This window comes from Cylas formicarius, unplaced genomic scaffold (assembly GCF_029955315.1).
Source record: "Cylas formicarius isolate icCylForm1 unplaced genomic scaffold, icCylForm1.1 PGA_scaffold_7__23_contigs__length_41026272, whole genome shotgun sequence".
Classification (NCBI taxonomy): domain Eukaryota; kingdom Metazoa; phylum Arthropoda; class Insecta; order Coleoptera; family Brentidae; genus Cylas; species Cylas formicarius.
In genome coordinates this window covers 23,748,335-23,770,861 of record NW_026844352.1, presented here as the reverse complement: position 1 = coordinate 23,770,861, position 22,527 = coordinate 23,748,335, and the positions used below count along the sequence as shown (strand labels likewise).

The 22,527-nt window shown below is 31.5% G+C and overlaps 2 protein-coding genes and 1 long non-coding RNA gene across 3 annotated transcripts in view; 1 reads left to right on the top strand and 2 right to left on the bottom strand.

Moving 5' to 3' along the window:
* The window catches only part of LOC132705651 (osmotic avoidance abnormal protein 3-like), a 53,129-nt gene that overhangs the window by 9,954 nt on the left and 20,648 nt on the right, over nucleotides 1-22,527 (top strand). The gene's annotated exons all lie outside the window — the stretch shown is intronic.
* The window catches only part of LOC132705650 (disheveled-associated activator of morphogenesis 1), a 117,204-nt gene that overhangs the window by 84,564 nt on the left and 10,113 nt on the right, over nucleotides 1-22,527 (bottom strand). The window contains exon 2 of the mRNA XM_060676394.1: nucleotides 4,401-4,429. Within this exon, the coding sequence (XP_060532377.1) occupies nucleotides 4,401-4,429 (29 nt within the window). The remainder of the gene's footprint in view (nucleotides 1-4,400; nucleotides 4,430-22,527) is intronic.
* LOC132705653 (uncharacterized) lies at nucleotides 18,864-19,284 on the bottom strand. Its single transcript, XR_009619485.1, has 2 exons — nucleotides 19,087-19,284; nucleotides 18,864-19,025 (listed from the first exon to the last, which is right to left on the bottom strand). It is a non-coding gene; the product is annotated as an uncharacterized LOC132705653 (long non-coding RNA).

The following is a 22,527-nucleotide window of genomic DNA, read 5'->3' as shown; positions in this document are numbered from 1 at the left end:
GCGATGTCCAAGTTGAGAGTCGTCTTAAGTGGTGTTTAAACATGGTATTTTGAAAACTTGAAGATATTTTCAACACTACTATTTTACTAATTGAGGGTTGATACGAGGTATCCAATTTTTTGCAACCATTTGCATTATTTTCTAATCTGCAAAACTGCATATGTATTATAATAATTCATAATATATATTCTCATTATAATTATTTTATTCTACATTTATGGGCTATGCTTTTCTCTATACCCATGCACAAATAGCAAGTAGGAAAACTACACCAATGGAACCACCAGGAATGAGCATTTGAAAAAATACTGCAATGTTCTTTAAAATCGCGTATGCGTGAGCTTCTGTTTAATATTAATTCAATTATCACATATATTGTGAATAAAAAAAAAGAATTATTATTAATGCGAATAAAGTCACGTGCGAACTTTTACAAGGCGTGTGCAAAATTAAGTATTCAAGTAGCAGTCCGTGGCGAGATTTTTTAAAACAAAACGAAAAGATATAATTTGTTGTCTTAGTTTGTGCGGGGAATAACAAATTCAGATTATTGTAAATTAAATAAATGGCAATATGTAACGGCTTCTGCGATTTTGCATTCGAGACATAATTAATTTTACAAGTATTTTAAACGAAACCAGCAACTTAAACGTAAGGAACGGTTAAATTAGAGTTAGTGATAAATATCGGAAAATGCAGTTGAAAATGTACCGCAAAAGACTGACGTGGTCTAATAGGTTAATGTTGTTTATTTATTTTGTCCTGTAAATGTCGACACTTTTAACTAAATAAATATTGAATATGGATCAAGATAAACTTGAACTTTAATATTGAGAGCTGCTACCTGCAAAGGAAAATTCATTTCCGATTATACGATAAAATGCAGGGGGTTGTATTTCAAAAAAACTTAAATTGAACTGAAGTAGGTGGCATTTAACAAAATAGATAAGAATTAAAAGTTCAGATTTTCACGAAATTATATATTTTCACATGACAATGCTTTGGACAACACCGTGTCTTTATCAAATGTAATATTTACAAACTACCTGCTACTATATATACCGAAAAATGACAGTAAAACCGTAATTAATGTAAGAATCTAAGTTCAATAAAGAAGAGGTATTTAAATATAATTGATCGTTAAGCAATACATTTGAATGTCTCATTTTGTTCATCTCCATGGGTTCCAATAAATTTCTCAAATGTCACTAGTAAAAGCTATCAAAAACAAAGCTTTCGAAAATAACATAATATTTACACGTGCAGATAAAGGGAACACAGTCATAGCTATCGATCTCCCAGAATATATTTCAAAAACCAACATTTTTTTTTAATCTCCACACTAGTATTTTTTAACAAATATGAATCCACAACGGCCGAAATGATATTCTTTAGTTAAATTACATAAACAAGATATGCCCATTAGACCATTCGTGTCTTATGTAACAGCTCCAGCAGTGAAACTCTCAACAAAATTAGTAAATATTTTAAAGTTCCACACAGATTTTAAACCAAAATTTGCAATAAAAAATTCTTTTCAATTAATCAACAAAATTAAAGATATCAAAATCCCTTCTAACGCAACATTATTGTCTTTTAATGTACAAAATTTATTTCCCAATATTCCAACTATGAATGTGATAGATTTAGTAGATTTCACCCTAACTCGGAAACAGGTTAACCCATTGGTGAAACAAGCTTTATTAGATTGCTTAATAGTATCTCTAGACCAAAATTATTTGGAATTTAATGGACAGGTTTATCATATCATACTAGAACATCCTTTAAGTAAAAGTTTTTTATGGTGGTATATATACGTGGATGATGTCTTTGCGTGCTTTGTTGGAACGGACAGACAATTGAATTTTTTTAAATTACATTAACTCATTACATAATCGTATAAAATTCACTATCGGGATTGAACAAGATAACTCCACTAATTTTTTAGACTTAAGTATTACGAAAACACAAAACAAATTAGATTTTTCCATTTACCATAAGCCTTCACACACGGACACAGTCTTACATAACAACTCAAATCACCCATTTACACACACATACTTCTTAATACGCCACTCTTGACAGAAAATTACAACAAAGAACTTAATATCATTAAACAAATAGCACTGAACAACGGCTACAATCCGTCCATTATCGATAAAATTATAAATAAAAAACAAATCCAGACAACAGTAAACTCTATTTATTCGAAACCTAATACAGAACACGAACAATTTGAAACAATTACATACATAGGAGAACCCAGTGAAAAAGTTTCAAAACATTTGTCAAAATGTGGTTTAAAAATAGCTTTTTGAACTAACAACACAATAGGAAAATTTTTAAAAAACAATAAAACGAAATGTCCAAAATCTAAAAAATCAGGTGTCTACAGGTTGAAATGTGGATCTTGTCCTAAAATTTATATTGGACAAATAGATAGATCCTTTAAGAAACGCATTAACAAACATAAAAGAGCGTTTAAAAACAACAGCCTAGATTCTAATTATGCTACACACTTAAACACAGTAAAACACATTTTTGACGACAACTTTGATATTTTACATATAGCCACAAAAAGTAGAAAATTAAATTTATTGGAAGCCATGGAGATTAACAAAATGTATGTATGTATTGCTTAACGATCAATTAAACTTAAATGCCTCTCCTTTTGTTTGTTTATTGTCATTTTTCGGTATATATGGTAGCAGATAGTTTGTAAATATTACATTTGATAAAGACACGGTGTTGTCGAAACAATTGTCATGTAAAAATAAATATTTTGTGAAAATCTGAACTTTCAGTTCCTATTTATTTTGAAAAAATTTTATCAGCCGCATGTTATGTAAATGGTTGGTAAAGTTGAATGAATCTACCCAAGGACGGAATCTTACTAATCTAAAAATTATATAGCAAATATTCCAATTCCAATTAAGCAATTGACACACCCTTATTCATTGTCGAAAAATTTGTATCATTGGCTTCCAGACCCAAATAATAATTAACGCCTTGATTTGCATTCACATAAACTTAATTAGACACATAACTTACTTACTTAGTAAAAGAAAATCATGCACCAAATAATATGTGTGAAGCAAGTTATTCTACCGAGTCTCCTGAGAAACGCGCTACTGATTAAAAGTACACGACGCAATTACATATTTGACCTGCAATAAGGAAACGGATGTGGTGGACCCATTTCTCAATTTAGCTATTTGAACGCGGCTCAAATTGCTCAGTTTGTGTCAACAGAGGAAAAACTAATACAGAGTGAGTCACGGTGAGCGTGTGAAGAATATATGAGGAACCGACCAAGACGTCTTTCAAAATTTAATTTTCAGCAATTTGGATTCATAAATTAATCTTTGATTTTTAAGTTTAAGCGAAAAAATCAAATTTTGCAGAAAGTTCTTGGACTGTATTGGACATACTTCTCTTGCCAAGCGGCCATAGATTTTAAAGAGTAGTAAAAATATTGTTTTTAAAATGACAGTCAATTCCGTATAACAAATTTCAACCCACTGACAGGTTGTTATCAACTTCCATCGAATTTTTGTAAATGATAGTCTTTTATTTCAAAAGCAGTAATAGAAAACTGAAGAAAAATAATCTCAAAGACTTATTGCAACAAAAAAATGCCACTTCTTTCTTTAAAATACTTCAGATGCTTACCCATACATTGTAGCTGCTAGGTTAATAATTATTTTTCTTAGTTTGCTTGCCACATGAAAAATTGCTTCTTCTCTCTTTAAACATCTCAAGATGTGTACCCGTGCATTGTAGCTGTTAAGTTGATAAATATTTTTCTTAATTGGATTTTAACATAAAAAATTGCTACATCTTTCTTCAAAATTCTTAACATGTGTACCGTGCGTTGTACTGTTAAGCTGATAATTATTTTCGTAAATGATAGTCTTTTATTTCAAAAGCAGTAATAGAAAACAGAAGAAAAATAATCTCAAAAACTTATTGCTACAAAAAAATGCTACTTCTTTCTTTAAAATACTTCACATGCTTACCCATACATTGTAGCTGTTAAGTTGATAATTATTTTTCTTAGTTTGCTTGCCACATGAAAAATTGCTTCTTCTCTGTTTAAACATCTCAAGATGTGTACCCGTGCATTGTAGCTGTTAAGTTGATAAATATTTTTCTTAATTTGATTTTAACATAAAAAATTGCTACTTCTTTCTTCAAAATTCTTAACATGTGTACCGTACATTGTACTGTTAAGCTGATAATTATTTGTGAACAATTTGAACAATAATTTTGTTAAAGTACCGCTACGCTAAACTTATACACCCTGTACTTAAACTTTGCTATTCTACTTTTTAGATTACAGAATTACACTATTACACATTTTTTTAATATTCCTACAATTGCCATTAAAGAATACTTACGTGGTCCACTCTAGCTGGCACTGTAACTCCTGAAAACAAATAAGTGGGTTTTTAGATAATTTATTTTACATACAAATATGTTTATTGATGCTACACACCATTTTTAATTGGTAAGCCGATATTATATGGATATCTATTAACACAATTTATTACTCACTAAAATGTCAATAAATTAGAACAAGTCTCAATTTTTTACAGGAAATTGATCAATACATCGTATTCAATTTCGATTTACACGGGAACAAAGAAGACGAAGTTGTTCAACTTATTAAACAATCAATTGATTAGTTTGGTAGTGAAAAATAGCGTTTAACGTACATTATAGGCTTCCTATTTGTTTACCTAATGAAGAAATTTGATTTTACGCAAATAGCTGTTTTGATAATAATATGCATAGAATGTTAAGATTGTAATTATACATTTTAAATTTTGGGCTAAATTATTTTAACCTTGCGCAATGATCTTCGATGCTTAATCCCCATTGAAGGTTTTCCTGAGTAGTTGAGCATTTTCCTGTGATTTTTTAAACCTTTTATAATTCGATGGAAATTGGTTTAAGAAATTCAAGATGATATATTTTTTTATTAATTTAATAACATTACCATATTAGGCAGTAATCCTAAATCCTAAATGGATGAATGAAAGTGAAGCTGACATTTCGATTTCGTTGTTCCCTTTAAACAAAAGTTAACTTCGAATTGAACAAAATGAACCTTTTATAGTCGGCCCAAAATAAATTCAACACGGATTCACAAGATTGAGAAGTAATAGTCCCAATGAGCATTAGATATTAATTATTTTTTTAAATAGCTTCGTTAGTAAAGAGATGAATAGAGTAGAATTCAACATAGGCTTGAGAAACGTGGTAAATGGATACAAAAATCTATTGAACTGAGGTGGCTTTTACTTGATGAAAATCCATTTATCAAAATAAATAAGAACTAAAAGTTCAGATTTTCACGAAATTATATATTATGACATGACAATTGCTTCGCCAACACCGTGTCTTTATCAAATGTAATATTTACAAACTACCTGCTGCTATATATACCGAAAAATGACCATAAAAACTTAATTAATGTTGTTGTGAGAAGTTAAGTTCAATACAGGAGAGGTATTTAAATCTAATTGATCGTTAAGCAATACATTTGAATGTCTCATTTTGTTAATCTCCATGGCTTCCAATAAATTTAATTTTCTACTTTTTGTGGCTGTATGTAAAATATCAAAATTGTCGTCAAAAATGTGTTTTTCTATGTTTAAGTGTGTAGCATAATTAGAATCTAGACTATTGTTTTTAAACGCTCTTTTATGTTCGTTAATGCGTTTCTTGAAGGTTCTACCTGTTTGTCCAATATACATTTTAGGACAAGATCCACATTTCAACCTGTAGACACCTGATTTTTAGGATTTTGGACATTTTGATTTATTGTTTTTTAAATATTTTCCTATTGTGTTGTTAGTTCTGAGAGCTGTTTTTAAACCACATTTTGATAAATGTTTTGAAACTTTTTCACTAGGTTCTCCTATGTATGTAATTGTTTTAAATTGTTCGTGTTCTGTATTTGGTTTCTGATAAATAGAGTTTACTGTTGTCTGTATTTGTTTTTTATTTATAATTTTATCTATAATGGACGGATTGTAGCCGTTGTTCAGTGCTATTTGTTTAATGATATTAAGTTCTTTGTTGTCATTTTCTGTTGAGATTGGAGTATTAAGAAGTCTGTGTATAAAAGAGTTAAATGCAGCCATTTTGTGTGTATAAGGGTGATTTGAGCTGTTATGTATGACTGTGTCCGTGTGTGAAGGTTTATGATATATTGAAAAATCTAATTTGCTTTGCACTTTCGTAATAGTTAAGTCTAAAAAATTAATAGAGTTATCCTGTTCAATCTCGATAGTGAATTTTATACGATTATGTATTGAGTTAATGTAATTTAAAAAAGAATTCAATTGTCTGTCCGTTCCAACAAGCAAGCAAAGACATCGTCCACATTTCTATACCACCATAAAAAACTTTTACTTAAAAGATGTTCTAGTATGATATTTTCCAAATTATCCTCGGCTAACAAAGGACTAAGTGGGTTTCCCATAATCAAACCTTCTTTAGAGATATAAATCTGTCCATTAAATTCAAAACAATTTTGGTCTAAAGATACTATTAAGCAATCTAATAAATCTTGTTTCACCAATGGGTTAACCTATTTCCGAGTTAGGGTGAAATCTACTAAATCTATCACATTCATAGTTGGAATATTGGGAAATAAATTTTGTACATTAAAAGACAATAATGTTGCGTTAGAAGGGATTTTGATATCTTTAATTTTGTTGATTAATTCAAAAGAATTTTTTATTGCAAATTTTGGTTTAAAATCTGTGTGGAACTTTAACAATTTTGATATATTACACACAGCCACAAAAAGTAGAAAATTAAATTTATTGGAAGCCATGGAGATTAACAAAATGAGACATTCAAATGTATTGCTTAACGATCAATTAGATTTAAATACATCTCCTTTATTGAACTTAAATTCTCGCAACAACATTAATTAAGGTTTTATGGTCATTTTTCGGTATATATAGTAGCAGGAAGTTTGTAAATATTACATTTGATAAAGACACGGTGTTGTCGAAAAAATTGTCATGTCATAATATATAATTTCGTGAAAATCTGAACTTTTAGCTATTCTCTTGAAAAATTTTAAGTTTTTAAGGTCGTTCAAAGGGCAAGAATTTCTCTAAAAAGCTTATATTAGAGCAAACATATTTTTTGTAATCTTTAAATACAATATTATTATGCAGACGTTGTATATGATGGACCTCGTCTAAATGTTCAGTTTAAGAAAAGATTGCAAAGAATTCTAAATTCGTGAATTCGCTTTTTGTTAACCCTATATCAAGAGATGATGTGTCATAGCTTCAGTTGGCTTGTCAGTTGCATGAAATACTTACTTTTTAGGCTGCATACTGTTTAACTCTGTAACGCCTCTGATAAGAGCTTTCTTGGTTACTAATTGATTAATTTTCGAAAGTTTATTATTTTACATACTTTTGGAGGTGATAGAATTAATTATTTAAATACTGTTATTTGATTACAGGTTTAATATGTTTTGTGTTTTGTAACATGTAGCTAAATATTGTTGGTGATGTTGATTCTTGTGAAGTTGCATTCATTGTTTAAAGGGTTAAGCTATGCTGTCCGTTTCTACTCAATTGAATTCTATATGTGCTTAAAAACCGACAAAACAACATCAAAACTACTGCATTCTATTGGCAGTATATATTTCACAATGAGGAGCAAACGACCGCAGTTATTTCTACCATCCAATTAATTTTCCTGCAACTATCAAAAGAGCATAAAGATTGGTTGATACTTTTATGTACCGTAGAAATAAAATTAATAGCTACGTTGAAAATTGGTCGTTTTACTATTTCTCAATTCTAATTAAATATTATTTATTATTATATTCTACGCTTAACTGACTGCATCGAAAGTAGAAGATGTAATATTGTCAAACTTTTGAATGTGGTATTAACTTGGAACTTGAAACTAATAATAAAAAGAAAAACAAATAGTTTATGCAACAAAAAAATATATACAGTTTCTCCTTCTGCAAGCCACTGAGCGATCGTATGCTAACTAATAATCGATTCTCACCCCCCACGCGATGTAAAAAATTATAATGGTTACACTTTCTTTCCGCGCACAGATATGGAGCGAATTGATCAAAATGTGGGCGATACGCACCTTGCGGGGTATAATTAGTAACAATTATTCATTGCGATCTCGACTCGGTCTCACACTAATCCATTTTCACACTCTTCGTAACACTTTTTCCGTCACCAGAAATAAATTATTCCGATTGTATTCCGCGTATCGTTAACCTTCGCCGATGGACTAGTTTATCATTTTCTTTTAAATAACTACAAAAAATTGGCATTTCATGCAGGCAGATAAAACTTTTGCATATCGCGGTGGCAGTGGCGTGCGCCACCTTTCCGTATAAACGACGAGTTTCCAGGAGCTTCTTTTTTTATCCTCGCAAACAACAAAAAGGAGAAAAAGAGTTTAAAACATTATTTTATTCATAGAATTGTTTTATTAAGAAATGTTTTCGAGCGCAATGCCGTTTTAAATACCATGATTTGATTTGGGGATGTGCGAGAGAAAAATGAATAAATTCGTAAATTGATTTGCTTTGAATGTTATATTTACAGGCTTTGCGTTCTTTAAGAACTAGTTAACTACTAACTTTGCAATTAACTGAACAACAATAAGTAAATTATATGTATACTAATTATATCCCGAATTGTCTGGTCAAAATAATTGCATCTTTTCATTCCTGCCTAACTTTTTTTTAAATAATTAATTAATAAATTTAATGAACATCTCATCTTACTGTTCAAAATGAACGCACAATTTATACAAGGCGTACAAAAATGCAACACAAGCAAGTATTGTGGTTTGATATTTGTTTGTTGTTTGGTATATGCTTTAGCAAAAAGCTCTTTAATTTCATTAGAAAGTCTTAAAAATAAATTCAAGCTGGACTCTGATATGCATAACAGCGTTGGACTTCATAATAATAATATGATTAAATAAATCATAAACTTTCAATTCAAAGCCCGTTTCAAAATGTATCTATTTAACAAGCAAGTAGAGACTAACTCACGGGGCATATATTTTTTTTTCTTCTTTTTAATTTGTTTTTTTATTGGTTTCTATTACCTGACATAAATTTGGCACACAATTTATCTTAATTGGTATATTTATAAGTTGACGTGCCATCTACATAAACTAGGTTTTAGTCTGCTTTGCCAGGGCTAGACGTCACGTCGTGTGCATTTATACTTCGATTACTGTGAATAAAGGCGATTATTAATATTATCGTCATTATTATTGACACAAAAAAATATGTGACAAACTGCGTGATTTATATTTTTTCACACAAAGAATCTATTATTAGCGGGTTGACCTATCTTGTCCACTCACGCTGTATATTAAATCTTCTAGAACAAGAGTTTAACTTAATATCAATGGAGAAATACATTCTTTAAATGTTATCGAAGTTTCTACCAATGAAATAGTGAACGTTAACAGTTGAAAAATAAAAATTATTTTGAAAATGACCTCCCTTCGTATTTCCTTCTCTTATAATCCGTATGAGCGAAATTTTCCCTCGAAAGGCCCTCCAGATATTGATTTTCGTATCCCCTGAAGTGCACGACGCATTGTATCCCGACGACACGACCCTATAAAAAGGGGCTGTAATCCCTAAAACATTGAGTACGACAACCTTCCCCAACCCGATTTTTGTTGCTTGATTTGCGAACTCTGAATCTGCAATAATGAGTTATTGATATTACCAATAAACCCTTCACATGAAAAATAAAAAAGAACTTGGTGTATTTAACCGCAAAATAATCTTATGCTGGCAGCATCGACGGCAAAACAAGTTTAGCTCATGGATAATGTAAAACCCGACGAAACTCGCGGAGAACTTCACGAGTGTTATATACAGTGAAAACTCCCTATAGCTATGTATTAATCCACTCTGCATAATGAATTTGTCACTATACCGAGAAAAAAAGTGCACATTAGGTAACAAAGTAAGGAATATAGGCCAACTTGTTATTAATAGAGTCTCTTACCTTTTCAGAATTCCTTACCCTAATAATCTAGTTACCGAGAACCTGGTCGTCCTAAGTGTTTTACTCGTAATATGCGATTATGTTAATGCCTTTATCGGTATGTATAAAAGCACACCATTGTTTCAATCAGTTCTAATTTGACTTAATGAATAGAAAAAATCATTCAGGCTGAAGCGGCAGGCAGTTCTAGTAAAAAACTAAGAAAGCCAAAATTGAAGATTTGGATCGGGCAATATTGGAGTGGTTCCAACTGCAACGTCTTAAAAATGGACCTATCTGGGACCTATCGTAAAAGTTAAAAACCGAAAAGTTTACTGAACAGCTTGGCATTATAGATTTCAATGCGTCGGATGGATGGTTGGGGAAGTTCAAACAGAGACATGGTATAAATAATGGACAGATAGGTGGAGAAGCCCGTGATGTCAACAGAAACGTCACTAACGATTGGGTGAAGAAGACGTGGCCAGAACTACCAGAAAATTACCCTGCTGACGATATTTTTAATGCTGGCGAAACTGGTATTTTTTACAAAATGACGCCTACAACAGCAGGCTGGACAGAAGAAGCGTTATTACAACAAGCAAGAAAGGGTGAGGAAGAGCACCAAGAGGAATAAGTTGATCTGGGACCACCACCAACTATTCAACAAGCCTTATATTCAGTTAAGCTGCCAGAGAAATATTTTCTGTATCATCTCGATGAAATGGTGAAAATACAAGGCAAAGTATTGGCATAATAAAAAGAATCAAAAGAAACTGACCGATTATTTGAAACATTAAATATAGTTCTTAAATATTTATATAAAATGTTTCTAAGTAGATGTTAAAATATGTGTATTAAATAATTAAATAATACAGAACACATATGCGTATTGTTATTTTTGAAGTACCTAAAACTCTTTATAACAAACCCTTTATAACGAAAAAAAAACAGTACTTTCAATTTTGTTATATAGAGTTTCGTCTGTATTTCTGAAAAGTAATTTCGTTAAAAAAAAGATTATCTATGTGGATTGTTTTAACATTAGCAAATCGAACGCGACTAATTGATGTACCTACCTAGCTCAATTCTTGTAGTGATGTTCATCGGCTCAACAATTTATCAATGGCAAATATTATAAAAGCACACAGTCTAAATGACACCCCGTATCGAATTTTGCACAAGCAACAATATTCAAGCATTCGTGTTTGATTCACTTAATAAATAATCTTCAGGGACCCTTTGCTCACGGCAAACACAATTTTAGATGATTTTAAATTTAGAAAAATATTTCCGAAAATTTATCGCCCTTCGTTTTACGTCCGACCAATGTCAAATTCAACGTAATTTAATTCAATTTAGCGCTTTGTCCCATGATTATAATAATTAGTAAACGGGAAGTGTTTACCACGTCAAAATGTAAATTTTCCGATTACGATTATGTCGTCCTATAATCCCACTAACGAATTCTTGACAAGTTGTCCCCGTGTATTACATTGGGATCTATTAGTTATAAAAACATCTCGGAACTAAATTTGCCGTGAAGAAAAATGTCATTACAGTATTTAGTCGAGGTCTAATAAATAAGCAAATCGTCGTAATTCAATTGTTTGTAAATTTATTGATATGAGCGACTGCTTGGCGTATCTAACACAAGAGAGTTTACAAAAGGGTGCAGTGTAAAATTAATCAAGTAACGATCAGTTATACAAATAAGTACACTTAGAGACAGTGTAAATGTTAGGGTCCAGTTATAACCTAATGTTCTAGAACCGTTAGAGTGCGAGTTACCGCTCTAAAATCGTTCTAAGAACGATTCCAAAATTGGGAAAATAGAATAGTTTCATGATGAGAACGATCACTGTTGGAACGCTTTTATTTAACTGCCCATGCGCAGGATAGTTCGGTAACGGTTATCCGATCGGTTGGAACAAACTTATATTATTGAACTGAGGTGGCTTTTACTTGATGAAAATCCAATTAACAAAATAAATAAGAACTAAAAGTTCAGATTTTCACGAAATTATATATTTTCACATGACAATTGCTTCGACAACACCGTGTCTTTATCAAATGTAAAAAAAATACATTTGATAAAGACATGGTGTTGTCGAAACAACTGTCATGTGAATATATATAATTTCGTGAAAATCTGAACTCAAACTTATATTATGCCACAAGTTTGGTTAGTTTTGATTAGTTTAATTGAGTGAGTTTAATAACCAACACTAGTGAGTAAATAAATTTATCATCGTGTTGCATACCACATATATTTTTTATAATTTATATTTTATATACTTTCACGTTAGTTTTTGGTTAGTTTTCCATTTCGATCAACGTCTAAATAATAATAACCTTTGAACAAAGCCTTCAAAATGTTGACCAACAACAATACAACCATGAGCAAATGCCAAATGTAGTGCATTTGATGAGTTTGCCGCCACTAATAGCAGAACAGAACACAGGCTCTGATCGAACATTGGGTACTGTTCCATTTCAAAATGTGTATTTAGAAGTTTTTAGTAAAATCTGCATAATACCATAGAACAAATTTTGTATTCACTACTGTGGTTTTGGTTTGAGTTCTAAGAGTAGGGTTTAGATGATTGATGATATATCTATTGGAATTATTTTTTTATATAAAAATAGAGAACATTTTTTATATCATAAATTGGCCAAATGCGTTTATCCGAGTGTTAAAATAAAAGGTTGACTAAAAAAAATGACATTCGAATTTCCTAAAATAAATATGGTTTAGTTTCGATGCTACGTGCGCAACTGTCGGGCTTGCAAAGACAGATGTCGGTGATTGCTACGGAAGATTTCACTTCGGGAGCCAAGTTCACAGACGTTGGTATTTTTCTACTCCCTATTCTAAAATACCAAATGATGCACCGATCAAGCTTGTCACTTTAAAGCTTTATGTTAGTTAACAGCTGCCACGAGCCACTTCGGTCACTCCCTATACTTTAGTCACGGGCATAGATGAAGAAAAGAAGAACAAATTTATTCCATAGTTTGCACTACAATGGCTTATCGTATTTTTTTTAAGTTTTCTTTTTGCATTTTAGTCTTTTTTAGAGTGTAAGCTTTATTAACCATAAAAAATGTATTGGTCTAGTATTCCTGCTTGAAAAAATGACAATAAACTGGTTAAAATGTTTAGATGAGATTCAATATGAAATTAAATATTGTTGTTATGTTGGAAATACTTCTACAGATAGAATTATGGAGCATTGGTCGTTTTTTTGAAATACAGAAGAGGACAACGAAGACTATAGTAACTCATTTTTGACAGTTTTTCAGTTAGAAACAAATTATTTCTGGTTCTTTATTAAAGACGATCTAAGTCTACAAGACTAATATTAATGGATATTTTAAAATAATTTAAAATTATTTTTTTCAAAACTGGAAATAATGAATTACTATAATCTGTGTTGTATGAGTCGATTTGCCATATTTATTGATTAGACCCGATATTATCATAAATTTGTTATGAACATTACTATACTCAATATTACTGTTGTGATTAAATCTGTCATAGAACTAACAATCTAACGAAATTCATTGTAGTTCACTCAGGAAAAGGAGGTGTGTATATGAAATACGACACTTGAATCAGTCGTTTTGCAGATATGTCACATTTAGATTGAACGACTTCGAAATTTTATAGTGACCGTCAAAATCATTTTGCACAGATAAGATAAAAAAAGAGGATAAATTTTTTGCAAAAACTTTAATTTCCCCAGGGTTTAAATTCAGAAACCAAAAGAAATATATTTATATTTTCTGAAACTCCTGAATATTTGATTGTATAAAGGAATCGAAATAAAGTGGATCATTGTTTGGTTCGAGTTCAATTTCATGTCAATCCTTCCTCAAAATTTATATTAATTATTATTATTATAGATTTTAAAATGTTTTTTAAATTAATATATTATATATTATCTCTTTAGTTATTGTAAAATATTGCGAATACGCTTTAGATCATTTGTTGATACTATGTTATTTAAATTTTTAAATAAATGAATGTAAACAGTAAGCCTATTGAACCCATTACAGAAAAAACCACCATCATGATTATGGGCTAAGTTTTCGCGGCTTAAAACAAAAAAAAATAGCCAAATTTTTATTTGACTATAAAATTTAGTTCAATGAGGCAATATGTTGCTATTAGACATGACCATCTAATTACGTCTTTTGCCGATGGTCATGTTTAGTTTCTTTACAGTCTCAGCCAAAACGACCCCTAATAAAATTACCGTTGTGAAGTTCGCAGCTAAAAGTTGATAGCCCAAAATTACGGAAAGACCCGAACAAGCAATGGCGGAGGAGATTTCTAAGCCAATTTAGGAAGCAACTAATTCTCCGTACCCCGTACGGGGGTTGCTATGGGGTGAAACTAAAAATTTTAAATATTTTTTTTCTATTTTAATCGAAATTTACACACTTTCATTTTCATTTCACAAAAGTTAGCTTTCGTTTCCGGTAAAAATATTCCCTTCCCTCCCGTACGGGGCTGCAACCTAATATTTTCTCTGGAAACGAAAGATCTAGTTAATTTGAATCAGTTTCTTAAGCTTCGTAAACTGCTTTAGAAACCTCCGCCGCCACTGGTTATTCGGCTCTTTCCGTAATTTTGGCTGCCAACTTTTAGCTACTAACTTCACACCGGTAACAAAATTGAAATAAATTGGAGAAATTTTCCGCTGCATTACCATATACGAAATTACTGTACTCAACCAACTTAGTAATGCAAGTAAATTAATATACCGCGTAGCAACAAAGCACTTATCAGATTATTGGTTTTATTATGCAACTTCCTATAGGGGATTTATCCCGCTGAGATCTTCATTGCCATGCCTGTTAAGATCCCTAATAAATAATTTTAAAAATAAGACTTTTAATATACCCATTGACGTTCTGCCTAACTACTAGAATCGGATGCCTTTAACGATCTGTAGTATTTTTGTGTAGGACGGAGGTAGTTTCGTCTTTCCGATACGAAGCGAAGAAGTTAAACAATTTCCACAGATTATTATAATCTTGTTTGATGCAACATGAAGATATTAATCGGAAAGAAGGCCAGAAAAGTCATTTTTGAAATGCCTAAAAATAACCTACATAGAATATACCTTGACAAACACATAAGAATTTTTCTTTGTGAATCTACTTCACTTCTCCAAGATAAACGCAAACACAAAACAGACAACAAAACAAATGCGTTATGGAAGTGTCAAAACTTGTTCAAATTTTCAAATTTGAGCCAAGGGTATTCTTCTCTAGATCAAATAGGCTATGACAGTTATAAATTACAGAGGAAACGATACAGCATATATAAGTAGACTAGTTCAAATTATATGTTACAAGAAAATACACTAAAAATGATACATATTAGAAGAGATGAATACCGCCTTTGACGTAGTCTAAAAGCCTCAAAGCTCAGAGCAAATAATAAATCAGGAGACTCGTTTTCGACGCTTTTATGCGTGCTGGTACGTCTAATAATCGGAGAGTTGGAAGAATAGTTCGAGTAGGATCTAGATAAGGCGAAAGTTTCCTTGTTTCGTAGTAAAATAATATGTCTTTACGAACACGCTTTATAAACAACCACTAAATCAATATTTATCCTACGATTTTCGAAGGTCTTATAAACCTTATAACCATAAAATGAAATATATAATTTTGAGCATTAATTTGCCAAATGCTCACGAAATATTTTTCCGTAAAAATTAAAATTTAATTTTAATTAATTGAAATGCATTTTTAGACGAATATGCATCCTCTCTATATTAAATCCAAATATAGACGTTATCAATAACGGAAGTATTCGATACTTCTATATATCTGATTTATGTCAATCTGACTTTAAACTGTTTCTTATATCGGTACTTAAATTGATGTATGAGTATTAAATGCTAATTCTCAGCGATTTGTCTCTTATTTCCAAGTTTTTCTGTGATATGCATAAATCCCACGTTTTATTAGGAGATGTCCCCCCATTCGATTTAAAACGTTATACTTTATGTTTGTGTAGGTAAGAATAAATTTGTAATAAAAAATTATATAAAGTTAGTCAAAGCCACGGCGTAAATAATCGTATGAATAGAAGCAATTGGTCAAGCGAAATAAGGAGTAACTAAAAATTAATTAAATAACTCAAAACTACAAATATCACCGGAAAATTAGTCAAAGCAATTAACTATCCCATCCCATATACTCCTCAAGTATTGTCTACATCTACTGCAAAGTAAATTGTCATATGTACTCATATAATGCCTTGGTTTAATTTTATTTACAAAAAGTTCTACATGACCTAAAACTTGATATTGAGCCACTATGTTTTAAAACTATTCTTGCGCATAATACATGGTAGAATATATAGCAAATTAGAAGCGGTGCAAGTGCCGATTCAGAGATGTCGAGACGTGAATTATGATGTATACCTATGTAGTATTGATTTTGAAAAGGCTTTTGACAAAGTACAACACGATAAACTGCTTCAACTTCTTAAAAGGGCTTAGTTAGATACCAGAGATGTCCGAATTATTCAAAATTTGTATTGGAATCAAAAAGCAGTAGTAAGAATTGGACCGCATCTCAGCGATGATATGAAGATCAAGAGGGGGGTGCGTCAGGGATGCATTCTGTCGCTTTTGTTGTTCAACCTGTATTCTGAAGAAATTTTTGACGAGGCCATGAGCGACAACATGCCAGGAGTGATCATAAATGGTAAAACTGTTAATAACATCAGATACGCCGATGACACTTTAATCATTGCAAATACCAACGAAGATCTGCAATTGTTGATGAATCAGATTACTAACTCGTGTGCTCAGTACGGACTTAAACTAAATGTTAATAAAACTAAATATATGATCATTAGTAAACATGTCTCACCTCAGGATGATGGCATATATATGTAAGGTGCACCTCTGGAACGAGTTGGGAGGTTGACGCACTTGGGCAGTAACATCAACGATAAATGGGACCCATCGAATGAAATTAAAATTAGAATAGAAAAAGCAAGATCAGCATTCGTAAAAATGAAAAAAGTTCTCTGTAACTATAATCTAACATTGAAACTGCGAATGAAAATGGTTAAATGTTACGTACTTCCGGTTCTCCTATATGAGATGAAGTCATGGACACTCACTGACGCGACCAACAAGCGTCTAGAGGCGTTCGAAATGTGGATGTACCGTCGTCTACTCAAAGTCAGCTGGGTGGATAGAGTGAATAACGCAGTAGTAATAAAGCGAATGAACAAACATACAGAGATAATTTTAACCATCAAGCACCGTAAGCTAGAATACGTTGGACATATTATGCGTCACCCTGAGAAGTATGCCATACTGCACCTCATAATGGAACGAAAAGTGAATAGCAAGAGAGGCCCTCGAAGGAGAAGAACATCATGGTTGAAAATCTAAGACAATCACTCTGGATCGTTCGAGAGACAGAACCTAGTTAAAGATCTGGCTCGATTCGGAGCTCATATTTACATATCACATTGATTTTATGACTAGCAGAGCTATTCGATTGCTTGGGTTTGTTTTGCGGACTTCGAAGGGTTTGGAAAACATCTTTACGTATAGGGAGCTGTGCGTTCAATTTTAGAGTATGCTAGCTGTGCCTGGCAACCATACTATGCAATACCCAAGGAAAGAATAGAGCGTGTGCAGCGTAAGTTCCTTAGAGAGATAGGTTTTAAATTGGGAAATAAACTACGAGGAGATTATGAAGCTTTTGAATCTGACACCTTTGGAGAATAGGCGCATATTTTTTGACATCGCTACATTGAACAAAATCCTTAATAACTTCATGGATGCACCAGATCTTTTGGGCATCTGTTGGTTTTCATATTTCTCCTATTGATGCAAGAAATAAGGCTGTTTTTAACATTGATTTTCATAGGACCAACTATGGCGTTAACTCGCCTATGAATTGAATGTAAAAGCTGACGTATATCTTACTCACAAATAACGAGCGTATTGATTTATTTTCTGACTCTCTCAGTAGTTTTAATTGCAAAGTAGAGTGTTTTTAATCAACCGACCGCCTTGCAAGCAATTGTAAGTGTTGTTTGTAAGTGTTGGTGTAACTATTTTACTTAGGTTAAACCATACTGTAATGATAATGTAAATGCTAAATGCGTGAATAAAAATTTTAATTTTAATTTAATCGAACATTGTTACAGAACTTAATAGTGATCAGAAGGGTTATCATTTTTTTAGGGAAAATAGCTGTGTAATTCACAAAATTTGCTTCGTTGAAATTATACCGAAACTTTCACATCAGTAGTTTTCAACCAATTGCCATAGAAACGCATGAATTTTATAGGAAATTTCCGTACCCATAAGCAAACGTTTATATACCTATATTAATAGTTTACAGTTACAATGAATTTTTTTTAATAACGATGGTTAATATTTTCATAACACATATTCTACTCATTCATAAAATTCCTTTTTTTTTGAAAACTTGGATATAGGTCTCAACAAAGTTTATATGAAGGTAGTACTTTAAGTTTTAGGATATGCAGAATTTTTTATTGATGGAAATAAGTATGCAGGAACTAAACATTTTTTAACTTGTTTTATTTTTTCGAGAATTTAATCCACGACCCCAAAGCTGACACTGAATTGTTCCTTTGAAGCCAGTAAAAGCAGTTTAAGTCAGCAAACTTTACAACTTCCACAGGCACACCAGCTTAGCTTGCAAATCGACACACACCACACACGTCAATCTCCACATCAACGTGTTATCAAATAGACAGCTTCAAAAAATCACATTCTGAACACACAGCAATAATTTATTAGTAACAACACACCTCCAAGTATTAATTTACTTAATAGAAACCAAGATTTGGAGTTCGACGATATTGTGTGAGAGGAGATACTTTTATTCCATTCATATAGTAAAGCCCATTCTATCTCCACAGAAGTGGGAAGCAGTATAACTCTACTAATGTTGAGCTAGTTCTCGATTATTCTAAAACATAAAATTAATAGAGGTTGAAATTATGCACCAATAAGTGCATTGAAAAAGTTACTATTGTTTCGAGCTCCCTTTCTGCCTTGGGTTAAACGCACCGCACATCACAGAAACGCCAATTTGAAAAATTCGACAAATGGTAATTAATGACGCATAACATACTGTCTGGCACGAAAAAGTAACATCTGTCAAACGCCCGGTAAAATATGTCTCGGCGCACGTATGGCAGTGACGTGATACACGAGCCACAACCAAAGCCGACGTTAGAAGAGCTACTGCCGCTAAATTTATATGTGCATCGAGGACCGAGATATAGGGAGACCCAACTGCCTTGCTGATTTGAATCCCAGCTGAAAAGAGACACCCTTATAAAGCACAGGACTGGATTTGGCTCACAGTGACCGGAACACTCACTGAAGTTTGGACGGCAGGATAAATAATTTTTTCACAATTGCGTTGCCGGTTTGACAGGTACCTCAAAATTTTCAAATGACCCTCCCCGTAGGTATTTTTATTTATTTTTAGACCGAGAGGTGTTTAATCTAAGCTGGATCTAAAGTGAAAACCATACCACGTTTTACATTAAAATTCAAAAGTATCAAATTTAAAGTATAAATTAATATATTTTAACATTTTATGTTATAATAAATATAGCTATATCCTAATAACTTAAATCATTTTAATTCGCAAAAATTTAAAATTTCAGTTCAGTTCAATTGACAGTATTACATTTTCTATAATACATGTAAAAAATAAGCAAAATAATTAAGATTAACAAAGTCGCCGTTTCGGGTAAATTTTCTTGAGCCCTTTGTAAGAGGTTTTGTATAAAAATGTTAATAATTACTATTAATTAATTACGAATTTATTAAATAATAGAATGAACATTTAATAGAGAAAGTGGAGAGAATATGTTTTTCACGTTAGCTTTATAATCTATGTTTTGTTAAGAAAACCAAGAGGTGATTCTTGACATATTTATTACTTAGCTTTGTTTAATCTAAGCTGGACCTAAAGTGAAAACCATAAATGCGTTTTACATTAAAATTTCTAAATAAAAATTCAAACTCATTTAACTAGAACATTTGAGTATTGAAGTCACATAGGCCTTAATTTAAAGTATAATTTAAAGTATTGTAACATTTTGTGTTATAATACAATATAGCTATATCCTAATAACCTAGATCATTTAAATTCTCAAAAATTCAAAATTTCCCTCGCACATCGTGCACTGCCATTGACAGTATTATATTTTCTATAAAAAATAATTAAAATTAACAAAGTAGACGAATCGGGTAAATTTTCTTGAGCAGTTTGTAAGAGGTTTTGTATAAAAATGTTAATTATTACTATTAATTAATTAGGAATTTATTAAATAATAGAATGAACATTTAATAAAGAAAGTGAAGAGAGTATGTTTTTCACGTTAGCTTTATAATCTATGTTTTGTTATGAAATAAGTCAAGTGTTAAAATATATTTTTTTACAACATTCATTATCATGGAGTTATATCAAGCAAACAACAATTTGACAAAAAAAAGAAAAAGGAACACATGACAAGAAGTTAAGTCAATATAATTTTTGAAAGATCAGGCACATAGCAAGAATCAGGTTGTCATTTTTGAAATAAATAATATCAATATTAATATTGCATATTGCTCAAAAAATTTTCGGTATAATACTCCTTCACATACATAGAAATTTCCTTATTTCTGGATACGTTCCTGAATAATATACATCTAAAATAGACCCGTTTTTCACCCCGCCTTCGATTTTTGGGCGAGAGACACTTGGGATTGTCATTTATCGCCAACAGTCACAACGCCTAAATATTTTCGTTTTTACGAACCGGCAATGACAAATATGTGAATGAGTTCCGAAAGTGTGGTTAAACCCGGTCCGTTGTCATTGCGTAGACTAAGTTCTCCATAAAAATACAACCTTTAGGTTTTCTTTTGCCGAGTTTTTAATATTATTAAAACAAAAACTCACCTCCTAGATATTCTTGTCAGTGTTCTGCACTTCTCCATTAAACTGAAGTAAATTGCGGAAAAACTACCCTTTAAAATGTATGTTTTCGATATTGGCCTTTGTTTTCCAGTTTCTGCTTTTTTGCCGATGATTTAAAAGTAAAAAAAGAGATTCGTTTACATTTGGATGTATTAGAGCTTCAGAGCGATCTTGACAGATTTGCTGATTATTGCAGAAACCACAGATTATTCTTAAATCTTGATAAATATCGATATATTATATTTACAAGGAAAAGGGATTTTATAGATATTAACTTAATACTTGATAAGAAACAACTGAAAAGAGTTAAGCAAGACTTGGGAATTGTTCTTGACTCACAGCTAAAGTTTGAGGCTCATATCGAAACTATTTGCAAAAAAATGTTTAAGAAATATGGGCTTCATTTTGAGAACTACCAAAGGGTTCAACTAGCATCAGTCAGTAATAATCGTGTATAATAGCATGTTAAGGTCTGTACTAGAGTACTCATTCATGGTTTAGAATCCTATTTATAGAAAATACCGGGTGACGCAAGAAAGTGAGAACACTCCATAACTTTTTAACTGATTTAGATAGCGATTTGAAATCTGGAAGGGTTAATATAGACTGAATGTCCAATTTTCTAACGGTCAATGGTTGCACTTCCGTTTTGAGCTGAAACGACAGTAACTTTTGAATTTTAAATGGCAGCCTATATTTTTTTGCATTTTCTTTTTCTTAATCATAAATACGTCTTCATCATAAATACTTAATGTAATGAACTATTGTTTTTTAGGTTAACCTAGTTTTTTCAAATAGCACCATAGTAGGAACAAAAACTTTTTAAAACCGGTACTTTCTTTGCAACATTTTTACACCAAAATTTTTAAAATCCGTTAAAAAAAAGCTCATAAAAAAGAAAAGATCAGATGAGAAAAAACATTTTTATAAAAACAAAATATTACTTAGGTGGCTTTGCTTCTATTCATCATCAAGTTGAAAATTCTGAGAGTTTGTACATTTTTATCTGATTACAATAAAGTTAATTGATTTTGTCGTGCTATCGATGTGGATTATCATGGAAAACAATTATCAATTTACAAATGGAGAAAAAGTTGTTATGTTATGTTTATATGTTATGATATACGGGAAATGCAGAAAAAACTCTGCATTGTATGTAGCCGCTTGACAATTAATAATAGAAGCAGAGCCACGTAAGTAATATTTTGTTTTTATAAAAATATATTTACTTATCTGGTTTTTTCCTTCCTGTGAGCTTATTTTTTAACGGATTTTTAAAATTTTGGTGTCAAAATGTTAAAAAAGTACCGCTTTTAAAAAGTTTCCACTAGGGTGCTATTTAAAAAAACTAGAATATCCTAAAAAAGTAATAATTACATTAAATGCTATTTGCCAAAGAACAGTTTGATTCACCATTTTTCCCATGATCAGCTGACTCAGTATAGAGTTTATGATGGTCACAGATTCCTAGACACGATTTTCAAAAATT